Source organism: Mercenaria mercenaria, chromosome 3, assembly GCF_021730395.1.
Source record: "Mercenaria mercenaria strain notata chromosome 3, MADL_Memer_1, whole genome shotgun sequence".
Lineage (NCBI taxonomy): Eukaryota > Metazoa > Mollusca > Bivalvia > Venerida > Veneridae > Mercenaria > Mercenaria mercenaria.
In genome coordinates, this window is record NC_069363.1 from 40,956,114 (window position 1) to 40,980,026 (window position 23,913).

The 23,913-nt window shown below is 33.8% G+C and overlaps 1 protein-coding gene across 2 annotated transcripts; it reads left to right on the forward strand.

Moving 5' to 3' along the window:
• Positions 1–376: 376 nt before the first annotated feature.
• LOC123524991 (heme peroxidase 2-like) lies at positions 377–21,113 on the forward strand. 2 transcript variants are annotated; one of them, XM_045303656.2, is made up of 16 exons: positions 377–613; positions 1,307–1,566; positions 5,729–5,855; positions 6,458–6,696; positions 7,239–7,412; positions 7,822–7,864; positions 8,691–8,800; positions 10,795–10,896; positions 11,780–11,875; positions 13,093–13,353; positions 15,011–15,144; positions 15,480–15,595; positions 16,295–16,465; positions 16,871–17,037; positions 17,845–17,947; positions 19,253–21,113. In XM_045303656.2, coding segments are annotated over exons 1-16 (2,535 nt in total). In that variant the 5' UTR covers positions 377–611; the 3' UTR covers positions 19,683–21,113. The 2 variants fall into 2 exon arrangements, with proteins under 2 accessions (XP_045159591.2, XP_045159592.2); XM_045303657.2 differs by lacking the exon at positions 377–613 and adding an exon at positions 657–865.
• The last annotated feature ends 2,800 nt before the right edge of the window (positions 21,114–23,913 follow it).

A 23,913-nucleotide genomic window follows, 5' to 3' on the forward strand; every position in this document is an offset into this window, starting at 1 on the left:
GTGAAACACTCATCCCCCAGCCCCGCCTTAAGCGGAACTATATTGTACTACTACTAGTAGTTAAATGGAATGGAATAGATGAATCCAAGTACGAGAACTTTTACAGTCACCACACGGCACTTAAATGAGCCGCACCTTGAGAAAACCAACTTAGTGCATTTGCGACCAGCATGAATCCAGATCCACGCCGTCTGGTCAGGATCCATACTGTTCGCTAACGGTTTCTCTAATTGCAATAGGCTTTGAAAGCGAACAGCATGGATCCTGACCAGACTGCGCGGATGTCTGGATCTATGCTGGTCGCAAATGCACTATGTTGGTTTTCTCATGGTGCGGCTCAAATATTCCTAATGTGATATTTGATAAAATCTAAAAAAAATTAAAGTATTCAGTCTTTACTTTATATGAAGTATATATTTTGATTTGGTGACATTTACATGAAAAACAAATTAATTTGTCTGTCTCGCTTAAGTTCTCCTAATGACGTAAACAAACCATGATTTTTGGTTAATGTTAACAAAAATTGTTGACAAACCAGGCAATATCCTGTTTAGAAGCGTATATAACTGCTCGTTTTGTAAACTACGAAATAAAAATTACATCTTAAAGATATGTAAGTAGACAAACTTAATGTTATAATTATATTTTTCAGGAAGATATGGGTTTTCATAAACAGTCGTGTTTTATGTTATTACCTGAAGTTTAAGTTGAATGGTGTGACACATTTTAAATAAAAAAGGAGAGAAAAAAATGCTTTAAAAAGTTAATCTATTTATAGATTATAAAAGCGGAGACCGAAATAAAATATAATACAGTCACCTTCTGTATTGTTTTACATACATAATTTACTCAGAGACAAAAAAACGTGAGTAAAACATGTTTTTCGTTTATAAATGATGATGAAATACTACGTGCTAGTTTTACGTTAAACACCAAATTCGTAATGTTGCCTTTGTGCTTTTTCTGTATTCGTCTGAAAATATATATCACAGGGTCATTTGTATATATACTTTTTAAATTGTAATTCAATATTTAAATGTTTTAAGAGAATATATTATTCAAATATTTGAACATTCGTCTATGTCGCTGCTTCTTTGTTTTCTTTGTCAAAAAATGGAAAAAGAATTAATGTTTTCAAACATTTTCCGTAGACGAATGTAAATGAAATATTTTGAATTAATTGCAATGTACTCGAATTAAAACGAAAGACGGAACAACTTAATGATGCTGTCTCAATAAAAATTAAAAAATACAATATATCTGCCTCTATCTCTCCTTTGTACTCTTTTATCATCATATCATCCAGGAGACAAATAATTGTAGCAGCTATATGCCTATCAACTGTGGCATGGACAACATCAGCGCAGAGAAAAGATGGGTCTTTAATGTCAGCAGCCCAACTAGATGGTCTATCCAGCCTACAAGACTTCGTAGCATTGAGACAAGGACAGTCATCTCCAGACATATCTACACGCACCATTTCAGATGCTGTAAGCCAAGCTATGTCAGGAATTGAAACCAAACTGTCATCTAAAGAAGCACTTGATAGATCGGCCTTTAATGCAGGTATTGTTAAATTACTTTACACGTATTTATGTGCTCAGTTTTCTATCCGAAGACAATTATTATTGGATAGATAAACGAGGAAATAATGTAGAAAAGGGAAATGTGATTCATTACCATTCTTAATTGACGTGACTGAAATCATATTACATTTCCTAAAACAAACTTTACAGAAAATATGTTGGCGTTTGTCTTTTTTTGTATCTTATTATAATAATACAAAGCCCTTTTTCGGTCCAGTCCATGCAATATAATATCAGAACATTGGCATCGTTCGCCAGTCAAATGTAGCCTTCAGTTTATTTCGATGTACATCTTTTGGGGGACCGCTTATGTATCAATACAATTATTACACAGTGTATTTTCCCAGCAAATGATATGATTTTATCCCGCTACCAAAGTTAAAGTGTATTTCTGACAATCATAACTTTTTTATTTGATTCCAAATCACATCCAAAGGATGTTCATGTGCTACACAAAATTGTCCCATTCATGGACAATGCGGATGAATTATCAATGAACAAGCAGTTTTTATTCAACCTGTATCCACTCGCACTGACCATTTACATTACATAAGATCTATCAATGATAAAGTATTCCAGCCCATGGTTACATCACAAGCTGGGTCAGGCAGAGTTAATCTTAGATATGAGGCACATTAAATATGTATTTGTTTCTCATTCATATATATTCAAAGACTGGCATTTAAACAGAAAATAAATCTACCAAAAAACCCGCAACCATCAGACATTTCAAGGCTTTGATGTTAATACGTAGTAAAAAGGCACAACTCTAACTATTCATACATGTCTCCTCGGACCATTTGCGATTTACGAGATGGAAAACCAGACATTAGATGCGCTGTTGATATTTTCTTAGTCTGCCCAGTCAGATAATTAAATGCCATACATAACAAATGTAATTGTATCCTTTTTTCATTAATACTATAAGAAATAATCACTCTTACCTGTATTATTTTACCAACATTAGGATTCCTTGACTGTTCTGTGAATAGCCTGCGAGCACTTTAGATGTTTGTGTCATTGTCTGGTTCAATACATGCTTTAGTTTTTGGCTATAAGTATTTTATTCGTCGTCGATAAAAATGTGTTTGACATCATATAATAGAACGGATGACGTCACATTGAAAGAGGAACATATGCAAATGGAGTACGAACGATGTGCTATGTATATGCATTTGTATTTTAATTAACGTATTTAGTGAATTGATACAAATGAGTATGCTCATCGTTTACTTAGTACCTTATTCTTTGCAACAGGATCTTGAATGTACTCGGAGTGAACCATAAATGATGGAAGAATGATAATAAATTTATTCTTATAAACTGTAGTAAATCTAATATTGAGCACTTAAAACCATAATCGGTTGAAGTTTTTTATGTAAGAAATTATCATTAGAATATTTACCAGAGTACACGTATCTAATGTATGTATTTTTCCTATTGAACAAAATACTGATGTAGTGATATGATAAACGTATGGCATCATCATACAAATGCGCCTTTTGACTATATTGAAATTTTCAACCATTACGACAGTGATCAAGGGAACCGACACAAGCCACTAACTTTGTCCTGATGTATGCAACTGCTCACAAAATCCATATTGATTGGTTGTTAATGTCTTAGATAGAGCATGAACGCGTGTTCGGATAGTTTAAGGTTCTTGTGTAAACAGGAGATTGCATTTAAAATGTAATATGACAAGGTCGAAGAATGTAACTAGTAAGGATCCATCATACTTAAACCATATTATATAAAGTTTGACAAAAACTGCAGAGAGGTTAAAGGAAAATTTGTTATACTGTGTCAGATTATATTGATTTTTAGGAAACAGAAATATACCGCAAGTCATAAGAAAATATAACAATTTAACAGTTCAGGCATCAGTTCTGTCGACATTAATCGTGTTAGACGAAGCATAATATATTGAAAGATTTGGGGAGTCAGAGATAGAGAACAAACTGAACATTACTCTGTTAGACAAGAATTTTGTTAAATTAACTACAAAAATGCTATCTCAGGGAGAGTTAGAGCCATGTACCATTATCTTAAGAGAGTTTATAGAACTGAACAGGGCTTATCTTTTTGTATTCTACAAAATGTTGTTGTAACGATAACGTATGACATTATCATTGCATTGCCAATTTAATCTTTTATAAAAGTATGAAATGAAGCTCTCAGTAGCATAGAATTTTGAGTATCTCTTTTAAATTGAGAGAAGTAGCTGAACAGTCATGGGATTTATGATAAAACATATCTGTTCTTTCATGAATTAACATACATTGTAATATGTAGAAATTGATGTGTGCTTAAATAAATTTGCATTATCACTTTATATATATATATATATATATATATATATATATATATATATATATATATATATATATATATATATATATATATATATATATTTAACTATTGATAATCATGTAAGAATATAACACCTTGTTATGTTCTTATTATGATGATATTGTCACAAATAAACTATTATTTTCTTATATTATCTGCATGTTTATCTCATTATTCAAAACACTTCCGGCTCATGTCCAAATTATGTAGGTAACTTACTTGCGGAGAACAAGTTAATACCGATGTGGATTCCAGGCACACTATTGTGTATTTTGGCGGTCGTAGATAATTATATAGACGAAATGAAAACCTCTTGCAAAACACTACAAAACAAATAACAAAAATGACGTCATTGTTAGCTCGACTATACGAAGTATGGAGAGCTGGCCTACTCGACCTGGCGTCGGCGTGGGCGTCCTTCCGCGTCCGCACTTTGGTTAAAGTTTTGATGCACTTTCTCTTTATCTTTGTTATTACTTGATGGATTTACTTAAAACTTAAAATATTTGTTTCTCATCATCACCCACATCATATGGCACAAGGGTCAAAACTCTGGCACCAATATTTCATGAATTATCCCCCTTTTTACTTAGAATTCCAGGTTAAAGTTTCGGTGCACTTTCACTTTATCTCAGTTATTACTAAATGGATTTGATTCAAACTTAAAATAGTTCTTCAAAATCATCACCCACATCATATGGCACAAGGGTCATAACTCTGGCACCAATATTTCACGATTTATCCGCCCCCCCCTTTTTACTTAGAATTTCAGGTTAAAGTTTTGGTGCACTTCAACTTCATCTCAATTATTACTAAGTGGATTTGATTCAAACTTAAAATAGTTGTTCAAAATCAACACTCACATCATATGACACAAGGGCCATAACTCTTGCACCATTGTTTCATGAATTATCCCCCCTTTTTACTTAGAATTTCAGGTTAAAGTTTTGGTGCACTTTTACTATATCTCAGTTATTATTAAATGGATTTGATTCAAACTTAAAATAGTTGTTCAGCATCACCATTCACATCATATGACACAAGGACCATAACTCTTGCACCATTTATTTCATGAATTATCCCCCTTTTTACTTAGAATTTCAGGTTAAAGTTTTGATGCAGCTTCACTCTAACTCAGTTATTACTGAATGGATTTGATTCAAACTTAAAATAATTGTTCCACCTTATCACCCACATCATATGACACAAGGTCCATAACTCTGGCATCAATTTTTCACGAATTATGCCCCTTTTACTTAGAGTTAAAGGTTAAAGTTTCGATGCATTTTCACTATATCTCAAGTTATTACAAAATGGATTTGATTCAACATGACACAAGGTGCATCACTGTTGCACCAATATTTCATGAATTATGCCCCCTTTTTGCTAAGAATTGTACTTAAAATGTTTTGATAAACTTGATCCTTGTCTCTCTTATTACTTAATACTTTTACACAGAATCAAGCTATTATCCAATATTTCCATGTTGGAGTCATTAAAAATCCAGGTGACAGCTCCAGCTTCGTCAAATATGTCCAGTTTCCCTGTCTAGCATCGAAATAGTCGAGCGCGCTGTCTCCTGTGACATCTCTTGTTTTTAATCAGACTGATATCATATAGGGTATTTCAACAATACGGTGTAATTGATTAAATAGATAGTTGACTTTTATATATATATATTGTCACTTTATATGCAATTTCACATGCAGGGGAATAAGACAAAAGATATGCTGTAGCATTTTCATATGTTTTAGAGTGTAACAGTATATTCTATGTATTTTTCAATCTAGGTGTGGATCGTGTTTCAATTGCGGCGACCGATCAGTTTGGCCCTCAACATTTGACGAGTCAAGCTGCCCTCGATATAGAGCAAGCGGGACAGGCATTCTTGGAAACAGCTTCAACCACTGCAAAAAGGTCAGTTTGAGACTAACAATATTCAGTTTTCATCATTGAATAACATATATGTAAATGTTTCTTTGAATTGAACACTGGTAGTGTGTTTTATTGTCTAAACAGAGATTAGACGTAAATTTATTATCAATCTTACTAAAATGTCTTCAAACCGTTAATGGTTTTATTGTTGCAGTTTACACTAAATTATACATTCATATTCGCATCTGTTTTCGTCTGGGTTTCGAATGGAAATTTCTTTCTTTCTTCCATATAGACATATTTTCATTTCAAAGCGTCTTTTTCCATTCTTGTCTATATTAATTGCTCTTACATTGGCATTACTGCGATATGTACTTTTGTAATTGATACTCGTATCTGCTTGCATAGGGATAACTAAGGTGCGCACATTATTGACTGAATATATTGCTCAAAACTTGCACTGGTAACATGACACATTCTAGTTTTTCATCGGTTTTAAATGTCTCTATAGTTATCGCACAATACTTTATGTGTTTTACATCGGTTATTCGGGTATCGAGCGAAGTAATATAATATATAGATCCTTTTACTAGAGCCAATAAAAGTGAGTTGTATCTGGAAACGACATTTCTTGACCTTTTTAGGTTAAATGTTCCAGCGAGCGGTATATCATCGCAGTTTAGCAAGGCACGAATAATGCTCCCAGATTTCAAAATATTACCTCGTCGGTTAGAGTGCCCCTTTCAGAAGTCAAAATGGCCAACCTGTGATAGGCTTTCTAAGTATCGAACTCTTGACGGCTCTTGTAACAACTTGAATAACCGTTTATGGGGGAAATCATTTACACCGTTCGAGAGGTATCTGACACCAGCTTATGATGACGGTAAATATAAATAGTTGTTGACATTTTTAAGGTAAAACATCATTTACAATTTGTTATCAGTATAATTTAAGATTTATCTAAGAAATGGTTTGCCCCACATCGAAAGAAATTTTACAAAAATAGTGTTCACGCCTTCTTTTACATACGCGGAATATGCATACAGTTGTTACCTATGATCGATTCTGAAAATGTACCTGACCTGTGGGGTCAAGGTCATATACTTCAGTACAATTTTGGTGCTCCTGAAAATGGTTCTTCTTTATTTAAGTACAGAAAATTAACTCCGTTTACAATGAATTATATGTTATATCAATGTAGATAGGCACACGACTTCTATCATGTATTCTTAACTACATTATGTTGATGGCCTTATAACTGACATCATAAAATAATTTAAATAAACCTATTTGTTAAAATAACTATATAGCAGAAAAAAACGAAAATATCGTATTAAACATATAAGAAGTTTGCAGTTCAAAAATAGTTTACTTTAGAAATGCTTAGCAGATCCTTATGTTCCATGTTTATGTTTTCCCCTCTAGGGATTTCGGATCCTCGGAAAAGGAGCGTTTCTGGGGGATGGTTACCAAATGCCAGAAAAATTAGTCGAGAATTTCATTTGCAGCTATCTAACAAGTACAAAGATCTAACGCACCTTGCAATGGAATATGGGCAATTCATCAGTCATGACATCCAGTTCAATGCTCTATCAAAAGGTTAATACATTACCATATTACGTATGCAAACATCTATCTTTTATATAGCACACACGTCAGAAAATTTAAATGAGAATAGCTTTTAATATTTAAATAAGGCTTTTGGCATGCTAGTGCGCAACATGGGTCTAAGAAAAAGACTTTTGCTCTTTTCAAATAGCCGCCTTTACTTTTTAATCATGTTTGAAGTTGGCGAAAAACTGGCCTTTATTTCTGAAAGACCATTAAACTATTTAATTGTTTCGATTGAAAAGAAATATCCTTTTATAGTCTTGTACAGTTTGTATTGAGAATTAGCCTTTCAAACATAGCATTTCGTGTGGGAAAGAATGGAAACGGGAATTCGAAACAAGATATCAAATTTCTATATTGTAACTATTTACATTTGAATTGTCTGCATTAATTTCAGGATACAGAGGGTCAAACTTAAACTGCTGTGAAAGACCGAACAGGTAAAGCAAAAAGAATAAACGCAAAGTATAATTATATAATAGTACTATATCAAAAATTGCTTTGCATAGTTACTGTATGAATGTCTTGATATAAATACTGCATAGATGCAATATCTGGTCACATGTTTGTTTCATGGAAGCATTATCAACCCAGACTCAAATTTATTGGACTGAGATCAAAACACCAACGACAAACATTCAGGAGGAATACACATGTTACAAACGCACGCAGCCTGACCGAAACGAATTCATACAACTCTTATGTGTATTGATATTTCAATGTTTTCCATTTTTATGTTTGATTATGTAATGATTCGACTTAATCCCACAATTGATTTGCATATAAATTGTATTCTGTGTACCAAACGCCGTGCATGTAAGTTTTTAAGACTTGTAGGGGATGTTCCCCGACTCTTTAACTATGACATGACAGATACATGAGTGTTACCTTATCACTTAAAATAATCAGCCATAACTTACTGTAAATCATTTAACTGTCATATAAATGTAATACGTTTGTATAACTGAATACTTGTTAGAAAATTTAAAATTTCTTTATTTACATATTTGCAACATGCATATCATGTCAAGGAAATTTCTTTTGTGAAAAATAAACTGATGAATATAGATATAATGTACAGTTGTAGACGGATTTAAAAGGTTGCCCTGCTATACCCATTTTTGTATTAAAAAAACACCTTTTAAACCTTTCTGCCATTTAACATGTGTGCACATCTATATATGCACAAAGGCATTAGCATCGGTTTTAATTACATCTTTTCTCGATTTCTTCTTGCTTTAATGAATAATTTATTTATTTTTCTAGGAAAGGCTGCTTTCCAATTACAATTCCCCCAGGTGATCCATTTTTTACAAATCGTACGTGTTTGAACCTTGTCCGGGCGTTACCAACACCGAATCTTGAATGTACTTTAGGTAAGTCGTAATCTTCTATGTAATGATTATACAATATTGTAGCTTATTATGTTCTTGTTTCGTTTTTATCTGATTCTGACAAAACTTAACTAAAATGCAACATGGAATATACCAGTTACTTTCAGAAAACATTTTGCTTATAATCATTCCACTCCAAACTGCCAAAATATCTATGGCCGGGGTAATATCACACAAATTGTGTGTGTGTGTGTGTGTGTGTGTGCGTGTGCGTGTGCGTGTGCGTGTGTGTGTGTGTGTGTGTGTACGTGTACGTGTGCGTGTGTGTGTGTGTGTGTGTGCTGCCTAGTTTATCACTAAATATACTTGCATATGATCCGCATGTTTTGGTTGGTTGGGTGTCCAAATAAAGCTGGTATATTTCCAAATATTCTTTCCTGATACAACAATCATGTTCTAAAACCTGTAGTTACTGACGAATGCAATGCTTAAAAAGTAAAATTTATATTGTTAGTAAGAACAGTCACCCTCGGTTGAGGTTATTTATAACATCTATTCTAACACGATCCGATTTATTTATATATTAAATAAAGAAAATTAAAACCAAAACATGCACTGTTTGTACGTCACAACGTTTACGTCATAGCGGGGCGCTGGAAAAGAAAAACACGCCAAACAAACAAACATTCGATGAATATTGTTCAAGATATTAATAATAATCCTTGATAACTTGTTCGAACCGAAATAATATATCTCGAAAAGTGATTTCCTCTTAAATTAATCAATGTTTATAAATTATGCGTATAAATTATGTCACTAGGGTTGCGTCCTCGTCATATTTATATAATTCCTTCATTGTTTGATCTCCAAACAATGATTTTATTCATCGACAAATCTCTTTTTGTTATACATTATTGCTTAAGTAAATCAAGGATGTACGTCATTTTCAGATCAAAGCTTTCAAACGTCGATAAAGTAACACAGATTTCGTAACAATTCGCCATTTTCAAACACGTTGAGCTAGATTTATTATTGTGAAATTCGAAAGGTTTTTTTTTTTACTTTCAACATTTTGTATAAATCCATCATGGAAACATTAAAAGTTGCTGAATCAAAGGACAACCCGTCAATTCGTAGCAATCTGACAAATGTGACCTCATCATTAATCGAAGTTTTCTTTCAAAGAATGAATAATACCATTGGGCTCACTCATTCACCTGCTTTGGCCAATAAGTTTAAAATGATGGGAACCAATCAATACCTTACCTTGCGGACCAGTTGTTCGAAACTTCAACAGACGTGTTATATTTCGACATTTTAGCAGACTAAATGTATGAGTTCAAGATCATAAACACTAAAATGTTTTTACAGTAAAACCAAAACATACTAGTGTTTCCCACCAAGACTAATTTTGTGACCGGTAGTTTTAACAGCAGGTTAAAGTTTCGAACAATTGTTCCCATATGGTTTACCGTTTAAACTCATCATTAAGCAAATAATTAGTTATACCACTGGGCTCACTCATCAGTTTTTCGGGCAGAAAATATGTAATGGCGAGAATCAACAGTTGCCTTTTCTCGCATTCTAACAAGCCAGAAAAGAAATTTCCTTTCTGAGCATAAACAACAATTTAGATCCTTTTTTATAAATATCACCACCTAGTATGTATTCTTACCCAAGAAAGTAAGCATTACCCTAAAGCACAATGCGATTGTATAAAGAGCGCACTCTGATAGTACCGATTGCTTTCAGAAAATGATGATGCCCTCATCTTGTGATTTAGAAAAGAAATCAACTATTAAATATCATGAAAAACTGCGCAGGTTCAGAATGACTGAATATTCTGTCTGAAGTGCTAACGTGTGAATAATGAATACTAATCAGCAAATATATATATTCAAGCCTGATTTATCATTGTTAGTCTGAGTATGTTAATGTAATGAGATTGATACAAATGAGTGTTACGTAAATTCTAACAGTACATTTATCATCTGTAACGTGTTGTGATTACATTTATGTTGATTTTTTATTCCCAGGTATTCGCGAGCAGCTGAATCAAAATACTCATTTTATAGATGCTTCGCATATATACGGGTCAGACAAGGCAACATCAGACAGCTTGCGCACATTTACAGGAGGTACTTACAATGTATTTGAACAATTAAGAACTATGAATAAGGTCAAACAGGAAAAGGAAAATGACTTGTATTAGAAGGTGTGAGGTAATCAGATAATTTGTTCAGAGGAAAATATTTAGTTTGGACAATTGTTACTTAGTAAAGATATGATTTCTGTGAAACAGTATTAATTGAATCAGCTATTGATATTGTTTTTTGCTTTGCAATACTTTCCTTATATATCCAGTACCTACTAACAAATACGTAAAACTCACTTTTCATGAAGATAGGGAATAGCCATATAAAAAGCTGATTATTTGCCTAAAAAGTTACAGTGTAAAAAAAGCATTAATGCAGTATTTACCGTAAATTGTCGCTTATGTTCTGAGAGTCAGTCGCAAAAAAAGACTGATTTACGGTATTTAGGTATGTTCGTGCCTTTTAGTTTGGCAGGTGTGGTATGGCGGAGGGAACTGTATTATTTTCGAGTACTTAGTACTGACTTTTTAAAAACAAGGTCAGTCATCCGATGGAACAACTGCATATGGCATTGAGTACATGTGGGTAAATTTGAAAGTGCAGCGAAAGTAGCCGTACCATTAAACTGAAAGGTTAACTTTTCTTGACAATTGACCATGGTTTGCGATTGGTATTTTGTATGCAGACATTTATACAGACAGGTTGATTTTAAAAATCTGAACATATCCTATTAATGAACCAATCTGAACCACTGAAAATCTAAAGCCTCTCTTACGTCGTTCTCAATCCTGATATAATCACAATTCCTACTGTAAATAAATCGGAAACCCTCTACTCAAGCAATCTGATACTTTGTATTCTATTTGTAATAAATCATAGTTTGCAATGCTGTTGAATGAAGATTGGCATTTTTGACATTTTTCAGGATTACTGAAAACCAGCAATGATCTTTTGCCTTCGAATAGTGGCCAAAATGCTGGTTGTATCATTACAGTAGCAACCAGGCCGTGCTTCCGTGCAGGTTAGAATGCTACATTGATTTTTTTTAGATTTTTTTTAATGACTTGTATAAGTTTGTTTGACTGCAGCTTATGTCACTATCAACGTTATTTCCTTGTAAACTGGTGTCGTCCTATGAGGTGGGTAGTCGTAATACAGGCGGAACCACTGGACTCCTGAATAGTTCCTACTAGTGCATATCATGAGTTCTATCATCCGTGACGATCTGATAAAAGACATTATGTCTGAAATCATTCGTTTTTCTCCTCTGATTCATACATGTGGGGAAGTTGGCAGTTATTTGAAGAAAACAGGTTTCTACTAGAACAGAATCCAGGAACACTGGTTAGGTTAATCGCCCGTCGGTACATTACTAGAATATTGTTGAAAAAACGGCTTTAAACACAAAACAAACATGTGTACTTGCAGCCTGAGAATGTAAATAGTTCATTATTCATTTCACTGCATATGTAACATTTTGGCACCTTATTTTAATACACTAATATATACATAAATGTATATAGGTTAAATATGTGGTTTTGTTTTCTAATTGAATAAGTATATTCCTTCTTCAGTAGTTCAGCCTGTAGTAGTTCAGCCTGTAAATGTAAGAGTCTATTTACAAATTTTCGATAATAATTGGAAATTGAAAACGACTTATATATATATAACGCTGAAATTACAGTAGTATTAAAGTAAATATTTAATGGTCGTTCATTTAGCCTTATATTATAGCACTTAAAACGTGACAGATGAGTTTGAAGTCGCTCTATTTTATATTTTATTATTTTGTCTTATATTGTATATTAAATTGCGTTAATGATTATATATGAAGACAGATAACTTTGTGACAGTTTATAGACGATGATTTCACGCTTTTCAAGTATTTAGACAGTATAAAAGTAAGCAAGACTGATCTGATTTTAATGGCTGTAATTAATTTTCTTTCAAAGAGATTACAAAATACTTCTAAAAGTAAAAACATATAAGTCTAAGTTGACCCTATTATAGTATTAATCTGAAAAGAATATACGAAACTTCAAAAGAAGACGAAAAGCTAGACAGGGCAATCTGTGTGACAGATGTATTGAAATAGCTGCAATCAGTTATCTTTAATTTTGCTGATGCTAAGATTAATGTTTTCAAATGTACAGTAGCACAGTTCTCGAGCACCCAAATCAAACATGATATAAAAGTTAATTTCAAAACAGATCGTTTTTGTTTTCTGCCGCATTCTAGGTGACCCGCGAGTTAATCAGCAGCCAGCCCTTGCTTCCTTGCACACTATCTGGATGAGGGAGCATAATCGAATAGCTAAGCGCCTGGCCCAGGTACAACCATCATGGCAAGCGGACGATGAAAGGCTGTTCCAGGAAGCTAGGAGGATAGTGGTCGCTATGATACAGCATATTACATATAAGGAATATCTACCAGAGATACTGGGCGATGATGTCATGGTGAAATATGGTTTGAAACCTCAAGCTAATGGCTTTTATTATGGTAAGCTACGCATGTATGTGCCGAATATTAATAAAATATGTGGGAAGCCAATAACGTTAACCGTTGTTTTTAATTCGATTTGTTCATATCCTACCTGGATCGCCCATTTGTACATTTAAGCTTCTGTCGCAACATTTGACACCTACTTCCGTTTTATTATCATAGTCAGATAGAACACATGTAAACATTTACTATGAGTGAGCATATGCTTTCGATCACACTTAAAGTGGTCGTTCGGAATTTTTCCTTGTAGCATTTCCAATATATTGTCAGTGTACTTGACAGTTTTATATACGAAGAGTTATTTGACAGTTTTATATACGAAGAGAAGACAAATAAAGAGTGATCGGTTGAATATTGTTACACTTTATATAACAAGGTCATTGTACGTACCCTTGTACTTAAGGTGATACGCAACTATGTTTGAAAATACAGTCCTTTCTTTGTTAAATTTTTGTTCCTCTTGAATTATTGGAACAAAGCATGTTGACACCAATGAAAAGGTCAAATGGCCTATTGGATGTATTTACAACCCGTTTATGATGGACAAATGTCACAGTGTTATCATGCATTGTTTTTAATGTTGCTGGTTAACATCAGGTTTACCTTGAGTCATGATCATGAGAATGTATTATCCTGTTAAGTGGGGATACAAAGTTATGGTGTTGAGATCTACCATAATCCCTCGTATTTTTAAGGGGAAAATATTTCTCTTTGACGGTACGGGTAACAACATTTCTCTTATACGGTTTATAGTTACTTTCACTATACATGTACTAATGTTGATTCAAAAGTCTGAATACATGATGATACAGTCATGCTGCATACATACCTCTTGAATATCTCACACTGATACTCTTGTAATGTCAGTACCTTGATTTATAATGTTGTATTAAATTCAAGTGGATGTTGCCGGGCATGGAACCCAAGATGTGCTTGTGCAGAATGTGATCCGATCTGGCAAAATCCACGACAACCTTAATGCATAATTGCAGATCAATGTCCTCTTATTCCAACATTTGAATATTTCTCCATGTCCAAAAGGAGTTGAATACAGGGTTTAACATTCCTTAGTGAATTACAGGGTTTATTTCAGACAGAAAAAAATGTAGGTATATAAAAATATATTTTATGTTTATGCTCCTGTAATGTTGGAGAAACTATTTGTCTTTCATTTCTAATAATATCAGTGTGAGGTTAATGATTTTAATAAAAAATCTGCTTGATTACAGCCAAATTATATTATCTTAAGTCATATCAGATCTTAAATCATATAAGAACTCTGATATACTTTATATGAAAAAGAATCTGTTTGCACAATGATTTTTTATTATTTTTATCAGTTCTTTTTCATTTGTATAAACAGTTATTTTTTAACTTTTAGTTTCAATTATTATTTAAGATGATGAATTTTTCTATATGTATTTAACACGTGTGTTAAAGACTTTGTTTGAGATTGACGTATATGCACGCTGAAATCATATTTCTTGCAAGAGTTATCGACATCTATTTAAGCCCGTAATGTGTGTAATTCTCTTACCATTTCATTTATGCAACGATGTTGTTATTATCTGTATATTTTAAACACAAACAGAAACGAAATTTGGATAGTCTGACAACATTTGTTATGCTAACCTACACCTTTATTGCTATTTAGGTTACAGTGAAAAGGAAAAACCTATGATAAGAAATGGTTTCTCGGCTGCGGTGTTCCGATTTGGTCATAGTATGATATCCGACCATTTGCCTACACATAATGGCTTCATCCAAACAACTAATAATTTATTAAAGGTATAATCTAACGACGAATCCTCATTCCATTGATTTCCACCTAGCGAACCCGATAATTAATAAGGCAAAATGAGGAATAAATTTTTCGTCTCAGTTCAGTTCTAAACGAATTATAACTTGATACCAATCTTAATGTTACAGATAACGCTTCCAATATCAAGATAATCAATATTCCATTAAATATATATTTAATCACATCTTTTGTCTCCTAACTAGAAAGTAATCTGAATTATTTAATATAGTGCTGTATAATATCGAGATAGACTGAATTAAAGTTTCTATGGATTAAGTGTTCAGCTTAGAATATTATTTTACATGTAAATATTTCCTTGTAGGACACTTTCCTGAAACCAGATCTTGTATACACGAGAGGTGTGGATGAACTTGCTCGAGGTTTAACGAGATCATCATCTGAAAAAGTTGACAGATATATCACCGCACAAGTTACAAGGTCTGCTTTTTTGCGATATATGAACACGGGTATAAAATACTTGAAGGCCAAAGTAATGTATCATGCACAAATATGAATGATTAACAGGACCTTGATGCGATTTGCGAACTAAAAGATAGAGAAATGGTATAATTGGCCTCCTGTATGGCACTATACAACTTTTTTCATTTTGTGATTGGGTTGGGCCGTATTTTATTTTGTATAATTGTATACATAAATTCACATACATTCAAATTGCAACAAGAATTCAACAATATACAAGAGGGTTGGGCAACAAGTTTTAACACCTCCCAGAGTATCGATCAGGATTGAATAAGTTTTGGTTTTTAGCGTGTTGACATAAATGTATAGGATATGCCTTTTTAGATATGAGGAACGGAGTCTCTGTTTTTAAGTCTAATTCGTTCAAAAGTTCGAGAGAAGAAACAATTACAGAGATTTTTTTTATTCGTTTAAAAGATAGGTCGGCCAATTTAGTCTCATCAATGTTTACGTATAAACTTCACAGAAAGAAAATCACAGAAAGGCGATACTTACCTACACGGGGTTTCTACGGCATTGTTTATTCTTACGTATATAGGTGATATCGTAACGGCCATAACGCACGTAAAATCGGAATCTGACTGTCAAAATCGTTAGTTTGCAAGTTACTGGTTTACCCGGTATGGTAAATTTAAAAGCTGCCATTCATCATTTCAGACACTTGTTTGAGAGGCAGCCTGGTCAAGGAGGAGATTTAGCAGCAACCAATATACAACGAGGCCGAGACCATGGTCTACCAAATTATCAGAAGTGGAGACGCTACTGTGGACTCTCTGGACAATATTCACATGACAATTATATCAAACAGGCATTACAGCGATTATATAGGTACCACAGCCAAGCTTACGTTCGTTCTTTTATCCTTTTACGAGTAAACATCAAAATTAGAAAAATATCGTATCATATACCACAGGCTATTTGAAGAGATTAAAATACTACACGTGCGTCTGTCCTTGTATATATTTGAGTGTACAAATGGTACACACTTAAATGCCAATGGTTGAAACAATGATGTATTCAAATAGGACTTCTCATGTGTGGTTGTTATGTTGTTATGTTTTAAATTGTATTGCAACATCCTACTGAATTCGCACGACGAGTCCATGCTTGGCAGTTCAGTAATATTTCTATAATGGAAGAAAATCCTTATAGAATCCATAAAGAAATGTATAGGTACATCATTATAATATAAGAATTTTGTTATATTTTCTATATTTTGTTTTAATTTTTCAGTTCCCCTGATGATATGGACCTATTTACGGCAGGTGTGTCAGAGACCCCAGTCTCTGGAGGAAAAGTAGGACCTACTTTTGCTTGTATAATTGGTGAACAATTCCGCTCTTTGAAAAAAGGAGATAGGTTCTATTATGAAAATAATGAAATTGGAAAATTTACATCAGGTATTATAATTTGAATCCTTAATATCTAAAACAGATGTGTGTATTGCAATATTGGTAGATAGGTTTTCTATAGAGAAACTCAGTATGAATACTGCATAAATTCCGACATTTTAAACGCCTATAAATGAAAGCCAAACACTTAATGATATATTTCATTCTGTAATTCTATTTCAAGTACTTTGTTCATATATCTAGTTAAATGCTTATCGGGTAGATCTTAGATATATCCTTTAAAACATAATTGAGCCGTGTCATGGGAAAACCAACATAGTGGGTATGCGACCAGCAAGGATCCAGACCAGCCTGCGCATCCGCGCAGTCTGGTCAGGATACATGCTGTTCGCTTTCAAAGCCTATTACAATTAGAGAAACCGTTAGCGAACAGCATAGATCCTGACCAGACTGCGCGGATGCGCAGGCTGGTCTGGATTCATGCTGGTCGCAAACCCACTATGTTGATTTTCTCATGGCGTGGCTCAATTATTCTAAATCAAAAAGGTTTTAAGTATCCTGAATACTGGGTATTTGCTTAGTTAAAACTGCGGATCAACTTTCGTTTGATGGAGAACATTTTACCCCTTTTAATATTATTGAATTAAAAATAACTTTATATGTTGAATGTTTCCTTGTGGAAGATATTTATATTTCCAATTTCAAATATATTTGAAAACTTCTGTACCAATCCAGACAATTTTAGCAATAAAATACTCTTTATCATTGCATAAATTCTTACAAATTGTAGTTGAATTACAAACTGATACTTGTACATAATTATTTCGTAAGATAGTAAGTTTTCTTTAACTTCAGACCAATTGAAAGAGATTCGACGTATTTCAATGTCTAAAGTGATATGCAGGAACACGGGTATACCACATATACAGCGAAATGCATTCAAAGATATCATACCAGGGTAAGGTGGTAATCATTAAATATTCATCGTTTTTACTGTCCATTTTCCGCCATGTATGATCACATCAGTTCATTTTTGTGTGCATATATGTAATAAGGGTAGGATGATTTAAAGCACTTAATAAAATTTTCGTTTTAAGTTCTTAATGATATGTATGCACTATTGAGCTTATAACTGTTGGTGTTGGAAATGTACTTTGGCTCAGGTCTGACGAGTTTTAAAGCTTATGAGTTATGGCTCTTGTCAATAGTTTGTTTCCTTTGATTGCTTTTGTTTACCATGGGTAGCAATATTGAGCTAATATGTAGTAGGGAGGTGTGTAATGAAAGAGGATAAGATTAAAATCGTATCGTAGTTTTACTTTCACTCCTGTCGTATTATTGTTTCATTATCTGCCTCAGATGATATTGATTCATGAGGGAAGCAAGCCTCTATTTTGAATATTTTGTCGTACATAAAACAGTATGTGTATCTCGAGGGATGACGCGCCATTGTGAGATTAGGACCCACAAACTAGGCTTTACTATGCTATTTCATGTTGTTATGCAGTGCTGTACATAATACCCTTTTACCGTTTAACATCCTACTTTTCTGCGTGTTTCAAGTTAATATTCTGAAATGAAAGCATGGCTAGCTTAGTAAATATAGAGTTGTACTAATAAGTTTCAGGACCATTGGTAATTCAATGAAACCCATTATTTCTTGCTAGCTTAACAAAACTTACATTTTTATAAATGTAATGATTAGAAAAATGTACGAAACAGTCCAACATTCGCTCTTTCGATCTATCATTACGGCGAAATGTATTTTTAGTACAGTCAATTATTTGCCATAATTATGAATGTCAGTAAACAAGATATTATATCATTGTCTTTTTAAACTTTATAAAGAAATCCTCATTGATCATATTAAGTGTTTATTCAGTGACAAATATGCTGACAGGTACAGTTTTTATTTAGTATGCAAAGTAGATTGTCATTATCGTTAGTCATAATCCTACGCTTGACAATCAATTTTGCGTCTTCGCACTAGATTGCTAACATAATTAACTGTTGTTTACCGTCTCCCTATAATTGTTACACTAGTACAGTTACAATAAGAGATTCATTACTTTATAAATCCAAATGATTTTTCTAAGCGTATTAGAAGATTCTAAGTCTTCTATTAGAAAAATGCAATATATTGCCTGAATACTGAGGGGAGTTAGACGTTTTCAGGCGTATCGAGAGCAAACTAGTCGTTTCTGACATTACCTAATCGGAACTGTACGTGCCAATAAAAAAGTGTTTTCTTACGGTTTTGTAGAAATCCACTTGTGAATTGCCGAAATCTAAAGGACATCGACTTCTCTAAATGGGGAGCTCATGTAGATTGTCAGACTACTGGTGGTGTTTGGTCAAGCTGGACAACTACACCTTGTTTTGGAAACTGGAGAATACGATATCGTCTTTGCAGTAATTCCGCCCCGAGTCACTGTGGAAACCCTTGCTCTAAAAGATATGAGGTCAAAGTTGAATCCTGCGGGTGGATATGGGGACCAATCTGGCCTAGACCTGGAGGTGTAGCGCCAAACCCATCTTTTCCGTCTCGTGCGGCTAACACTGCACAGACAAATGACATGAAGTCAAAGATAGAAGCAAAAGTGTCAGGTCTCATAAACAAACAGGGAAATATTGATGCTAGTATATTTGAACGAGCTTTATCATCTGTGAGTTCATCTATGTCCAGACTCTGAATCTTTCTTTTAAAGTCACTTACCTCTAAAGGACATGCCTGTAGATTAATATCAAGGAAAAATCTTCTTAATATATGAACTTTTCAGGTACTTCAGTATTTATTCATGAAAACACGTATAAAATTTATATACAACGGCTGTTTAAAGCACTCTTAGGTGTTCAGTAAAAACATGACACAAAACTGTAGAATTTTGCTCATATTTTTTTTAAATAACTTTCTCGCTTAATTTTTATTGAATTAAACTGTCCCGCTTGAAAATAGCCCGATGCTTAATACTGGTTTATCTTTTCACAAAATTTTGAACAATATAGGACTTTTTTAATCGCATTTAGATATGTAGTTTAATATGTGAGTATTTAGCAATTATATCAGAATTTAACAAGTTTTCTTCTTAGTTTGATGTAACTGTTTCTAACTGAACGTGCTGCTTGCAGTTTTGCTTCAAAAGTATTACCAGCATAATTCTGGTAACATAATAGTAGTAGAAGCACCAAAGTTGTCAAAAACATTCAAAATTCTCACCTTTAAAGCCGGGGAGACTTTATAAGTAAATAATTGAGTTCAGGATTGAACTGTATAATGAGCATGATAATTTTCTATTACATGAAATTACAAATTGCCTCACATCATATCCTTACAGAAACGGTTTTTTTATGAAAAAAAAAGATCTGAAATGTTTCCTTTCGAAAACCTAACAGTTTGTCAGTACATAATATTTTCAATAAACATAATCGCGGAAATACTGAGGTCGAGTTTGTTGTTTGACATGGTCTTTATCACATTACCAATGTAAATCTATGAAAGCTATAAAACACAGGTTTTCGTTGATTTATGTTTTTTGATACATTGTAGACACCGTTTTGAAACTTTTGTGATACATATGTCATGTAAATCTCGAGGGATTTCCTTTTAAATAACTGTAAAACTTAGTCATACCAAATTAGATCGCTTTTAATTATTTTCCATGTGCATGTTTTGAAGTTTATGTATATGTAATTATGTTGACTGTGATATAGTTGTTTTATTTTGTTGTTTTGTACGAACCATTAACACGACCATCCTCAGTATGTACCATCCACTATTCTTATTAGGCTTAAGTGTGGTTGGATGGGAGCTGGGGTTTAAGATGAATCGACATTTAGCCAGGCATGTAATTGTTGGATCAATGCGGTTTAGATTCCAAGCTCCAGCCACAATTTGAATCAAAGGCGGAATTTCGGATTATAATATGTCTACGTCTGAATATAAGGTCTAATAGAAACTCCGTGCAGCAAAGTATATTATTGCTGAAATTTGAATGATTTTTATTTATTATCCACATCAAATAAAATTCTTATCACTTAATGCTAAAACATTTAGATTTTGGAATTTCGCCGCTGGTTTTCTCACATACTGGTTATCTACATGTAATAAAGAATTATCAACCTTATTTTATTCTTGTGTTTACTTACATCATAACAAATACATATAAATCAAGAAACATATTTTACTAGTTTAATGTACACACTTGGCAGGCTTGAATAGTATAAGAAAAGGTTCTTCGTGGCACATTTTGGTAATCGATGCTTGAATATCGAACTCGCATTGTTTGTGTGCAGAAATATTCCGTATCGATATGTGGCAGATATGCGTTGTTGTTTCCGACATAACAGATTTTATTTATTAAAATTTCAAATATGGATTGAGAATAAGTTAAAATTGGAAATAAGTTTGTGATATAGTCTGTCTAGATATATACACTCCAAATGCTGCTGTTGGACGCCAATTTTTTTTTTTATAATTGTTGGAAATCTGTGTTTGCAAATTGGTGTAGACTTAATAGAATGAGTCTGTCAAGATTAAATAAGAAAATATTTGTTTGGTCAGACAAAATGTCAAATAATAGATGTAAGAAATGGTATTACAAAGTCGATCAAAAGTGTAAACATTATGGCTGTGATATATTTTGTAATATTGAAACAGTATTTCATAAAGTTGATGTATTTAGTAACATGCTACCTAGAATTCTTGATGATTTTATACAAGATTGGAGTAGAGATGTTAACCGTGATACTGCACGGAATGGAATAGGAAGAAGCAAGCTTAGACTATGTAAAACCTTTTAAAAAAATATACAGAGCAATGTTGTACAACAGTCTTTAATAGATCATACAGGGGTGCACTGGTCAAGTTCAGAAGTGGCACAGCCCCAGTTGGTATTGAACTAGTACGATATAATGGTACACCGAAGGTGGAACGAACCTGTTAAAACTGTAGAAATTCTGTTGATTTGTTTCTTTGTTTTGGGTTTAACGCCGTTTTTCAGCAGTACGGCGGGCAGTTAACCTAACCAGTGTTCCTGGATTCTGTACCAGTACAAACCTGTTCTCCGCAAGTAACTGCCAACTTCCCCACATGAATTATCAGAGGTGGAGGACGAACGATTTCAGACAAAATGTCTTTTATCAAATCGTCACGGAAAACATACGCCCCGCCCGGGGATCGAACTCGCGACCCCGCGATCCGTAGACCAACGCTCTCCTTACTGAACTAAGCGGGCGGGCTCAGAAATTCTGTTGAGGATGAAATACATGTTCTATTACATTGTCCGTTGTATAGTTCTAATTGAGCAGAACTGGTACAAATAGCTTCAAACTTGAATCAAAGTTTGTATACCGTACTGATACTGATAAATTTGGGTATTTACTCTCAAACACAGACATTGTATTTTTATGTGCCAAAACGTCTTTAAATGTCCTAAACAGAAGGAAAATACTACGGTATTTTTTATGTTGGGTTTAACGTCTCACCGACACAATTATAGGTCATATGGCGACTTTCCAGCTTTGATAGTGGAGGAAGACCCCAGGTGCCCCTCCGTATATTATTTCATCACAAGCGAGCCGCTAGGTAGAACCACCGACCTTCCGTAAGCCAACTGGATGGCTTCTTCACCTGAATAAATCAACCCCCCGAGTGAGGGTCGAAACCACATCGATGAGGGGCAAGTTATATGAAGGCAGCGACCTTAACCACTCGGCCACAGAGGCCCCAAATAGTACGGTATGGTTAAATTGAAAGTAATGATACATTTGGTCATTGGAAACAATCTATACTGTATCACATTTTATGTTCAATATTCATAGAAATTATTTGCCTTTTTATTTGTGCTCTTATTCAATTTTCGCTCAATATCTCACTTCAACCCAGTACACTGCTTCATCAAACATTTCAGTGCAATCCACTACACTCGCTCGATGTTTCACTCAGTAACTCATTCCAGTACACCCTGTGTCACTACATACTTCATTTTACTCCATTCTCCTGGATGTCCGGGTTACTTTAATAATTTTGACACTAATTCCACTTTGTCTAGTGGTTTCTAGTGATGATAATCGGATAGCATAAGGATAATCGATTAATCGGAAGGCCTTCAGAGCGATTAATCGGAAAGTAAGCGGACTTTAATTCTGAACCTACTGAAACTTACTAATCATAAGCGCACTTGCCTAAATGTATTAGCAACTTAGCAGGAGTGATGTAATTTGTTTCTGAAGTTTTAGCCCTTGTATGCAGATATCAATGTAACTAATTAAAAAGTATCTTTTAACTGAGGTATAATGTGGCATATCTATATGATTTGCACCCAAATGTCTGTGGGACTATCAGGAGTCCCTGAGAAACTTACCGTGCTGATAGACCTAAAATCCCTCAATAAAAATGCTATTTTTGTACCTTTTTTTACAATTTAATATTGGGTCAAACTTTAATGCCCTCAAACTTTTTATTTCTAAATTTCTATCTATAACCAATTCTTGTTTATAAAATAACACATCTACAGCTGTATATACAAAAATCTAGAAGCACAAAGCTGATTGAAATTATGAAGTAAATCAACCCACACTACGAAAGTGGATTGAGTACCATTATTTGCGATCTTTACGGCATAATCGGCAAACAACACTCTCCATTTTGTTAAATGTCTATCACTGCTACACCTTCACATATCTTGTAGAATCCAAACTACTTCCACACTGGTGATATAGTCTTCCCTGGACAGGGGAATATAGCTTTGATTACATTATTATTTTAATCGTACGCAGCATTTGCCTCCGTTTTGAAGAGTGGAAAAGAAATGAACCTAAAGAGGAAATACCACCAAAAAGAAGCGTAACTCCCGAACTGGCTTTAAACTCGCCTAAGCGTCAAATAATCGATTATGCAAGTTCATATGCGATGTCGGTGACTTT

Excerpts from the sequence above, each read along its gene's own strand:
- LOC123524991 (XM_045303656.2), top strand. Across the intron at positions 11,876-13,092 it reads CAGGCCGTGCTTCCGTGCAG|GTGACCCGCGAGTTAATCAG; the intron begins GTTAGAATGCTA and ends GCCGCATTCTAG. Across the intron at positions 13,354-15,010 it reads AGCTAATGGCTTTTATTATG|GTTACAGTGAAAAGGAAAAA; the intron begins GTAAGCTACGCA and ends ATTGCTATTTAG.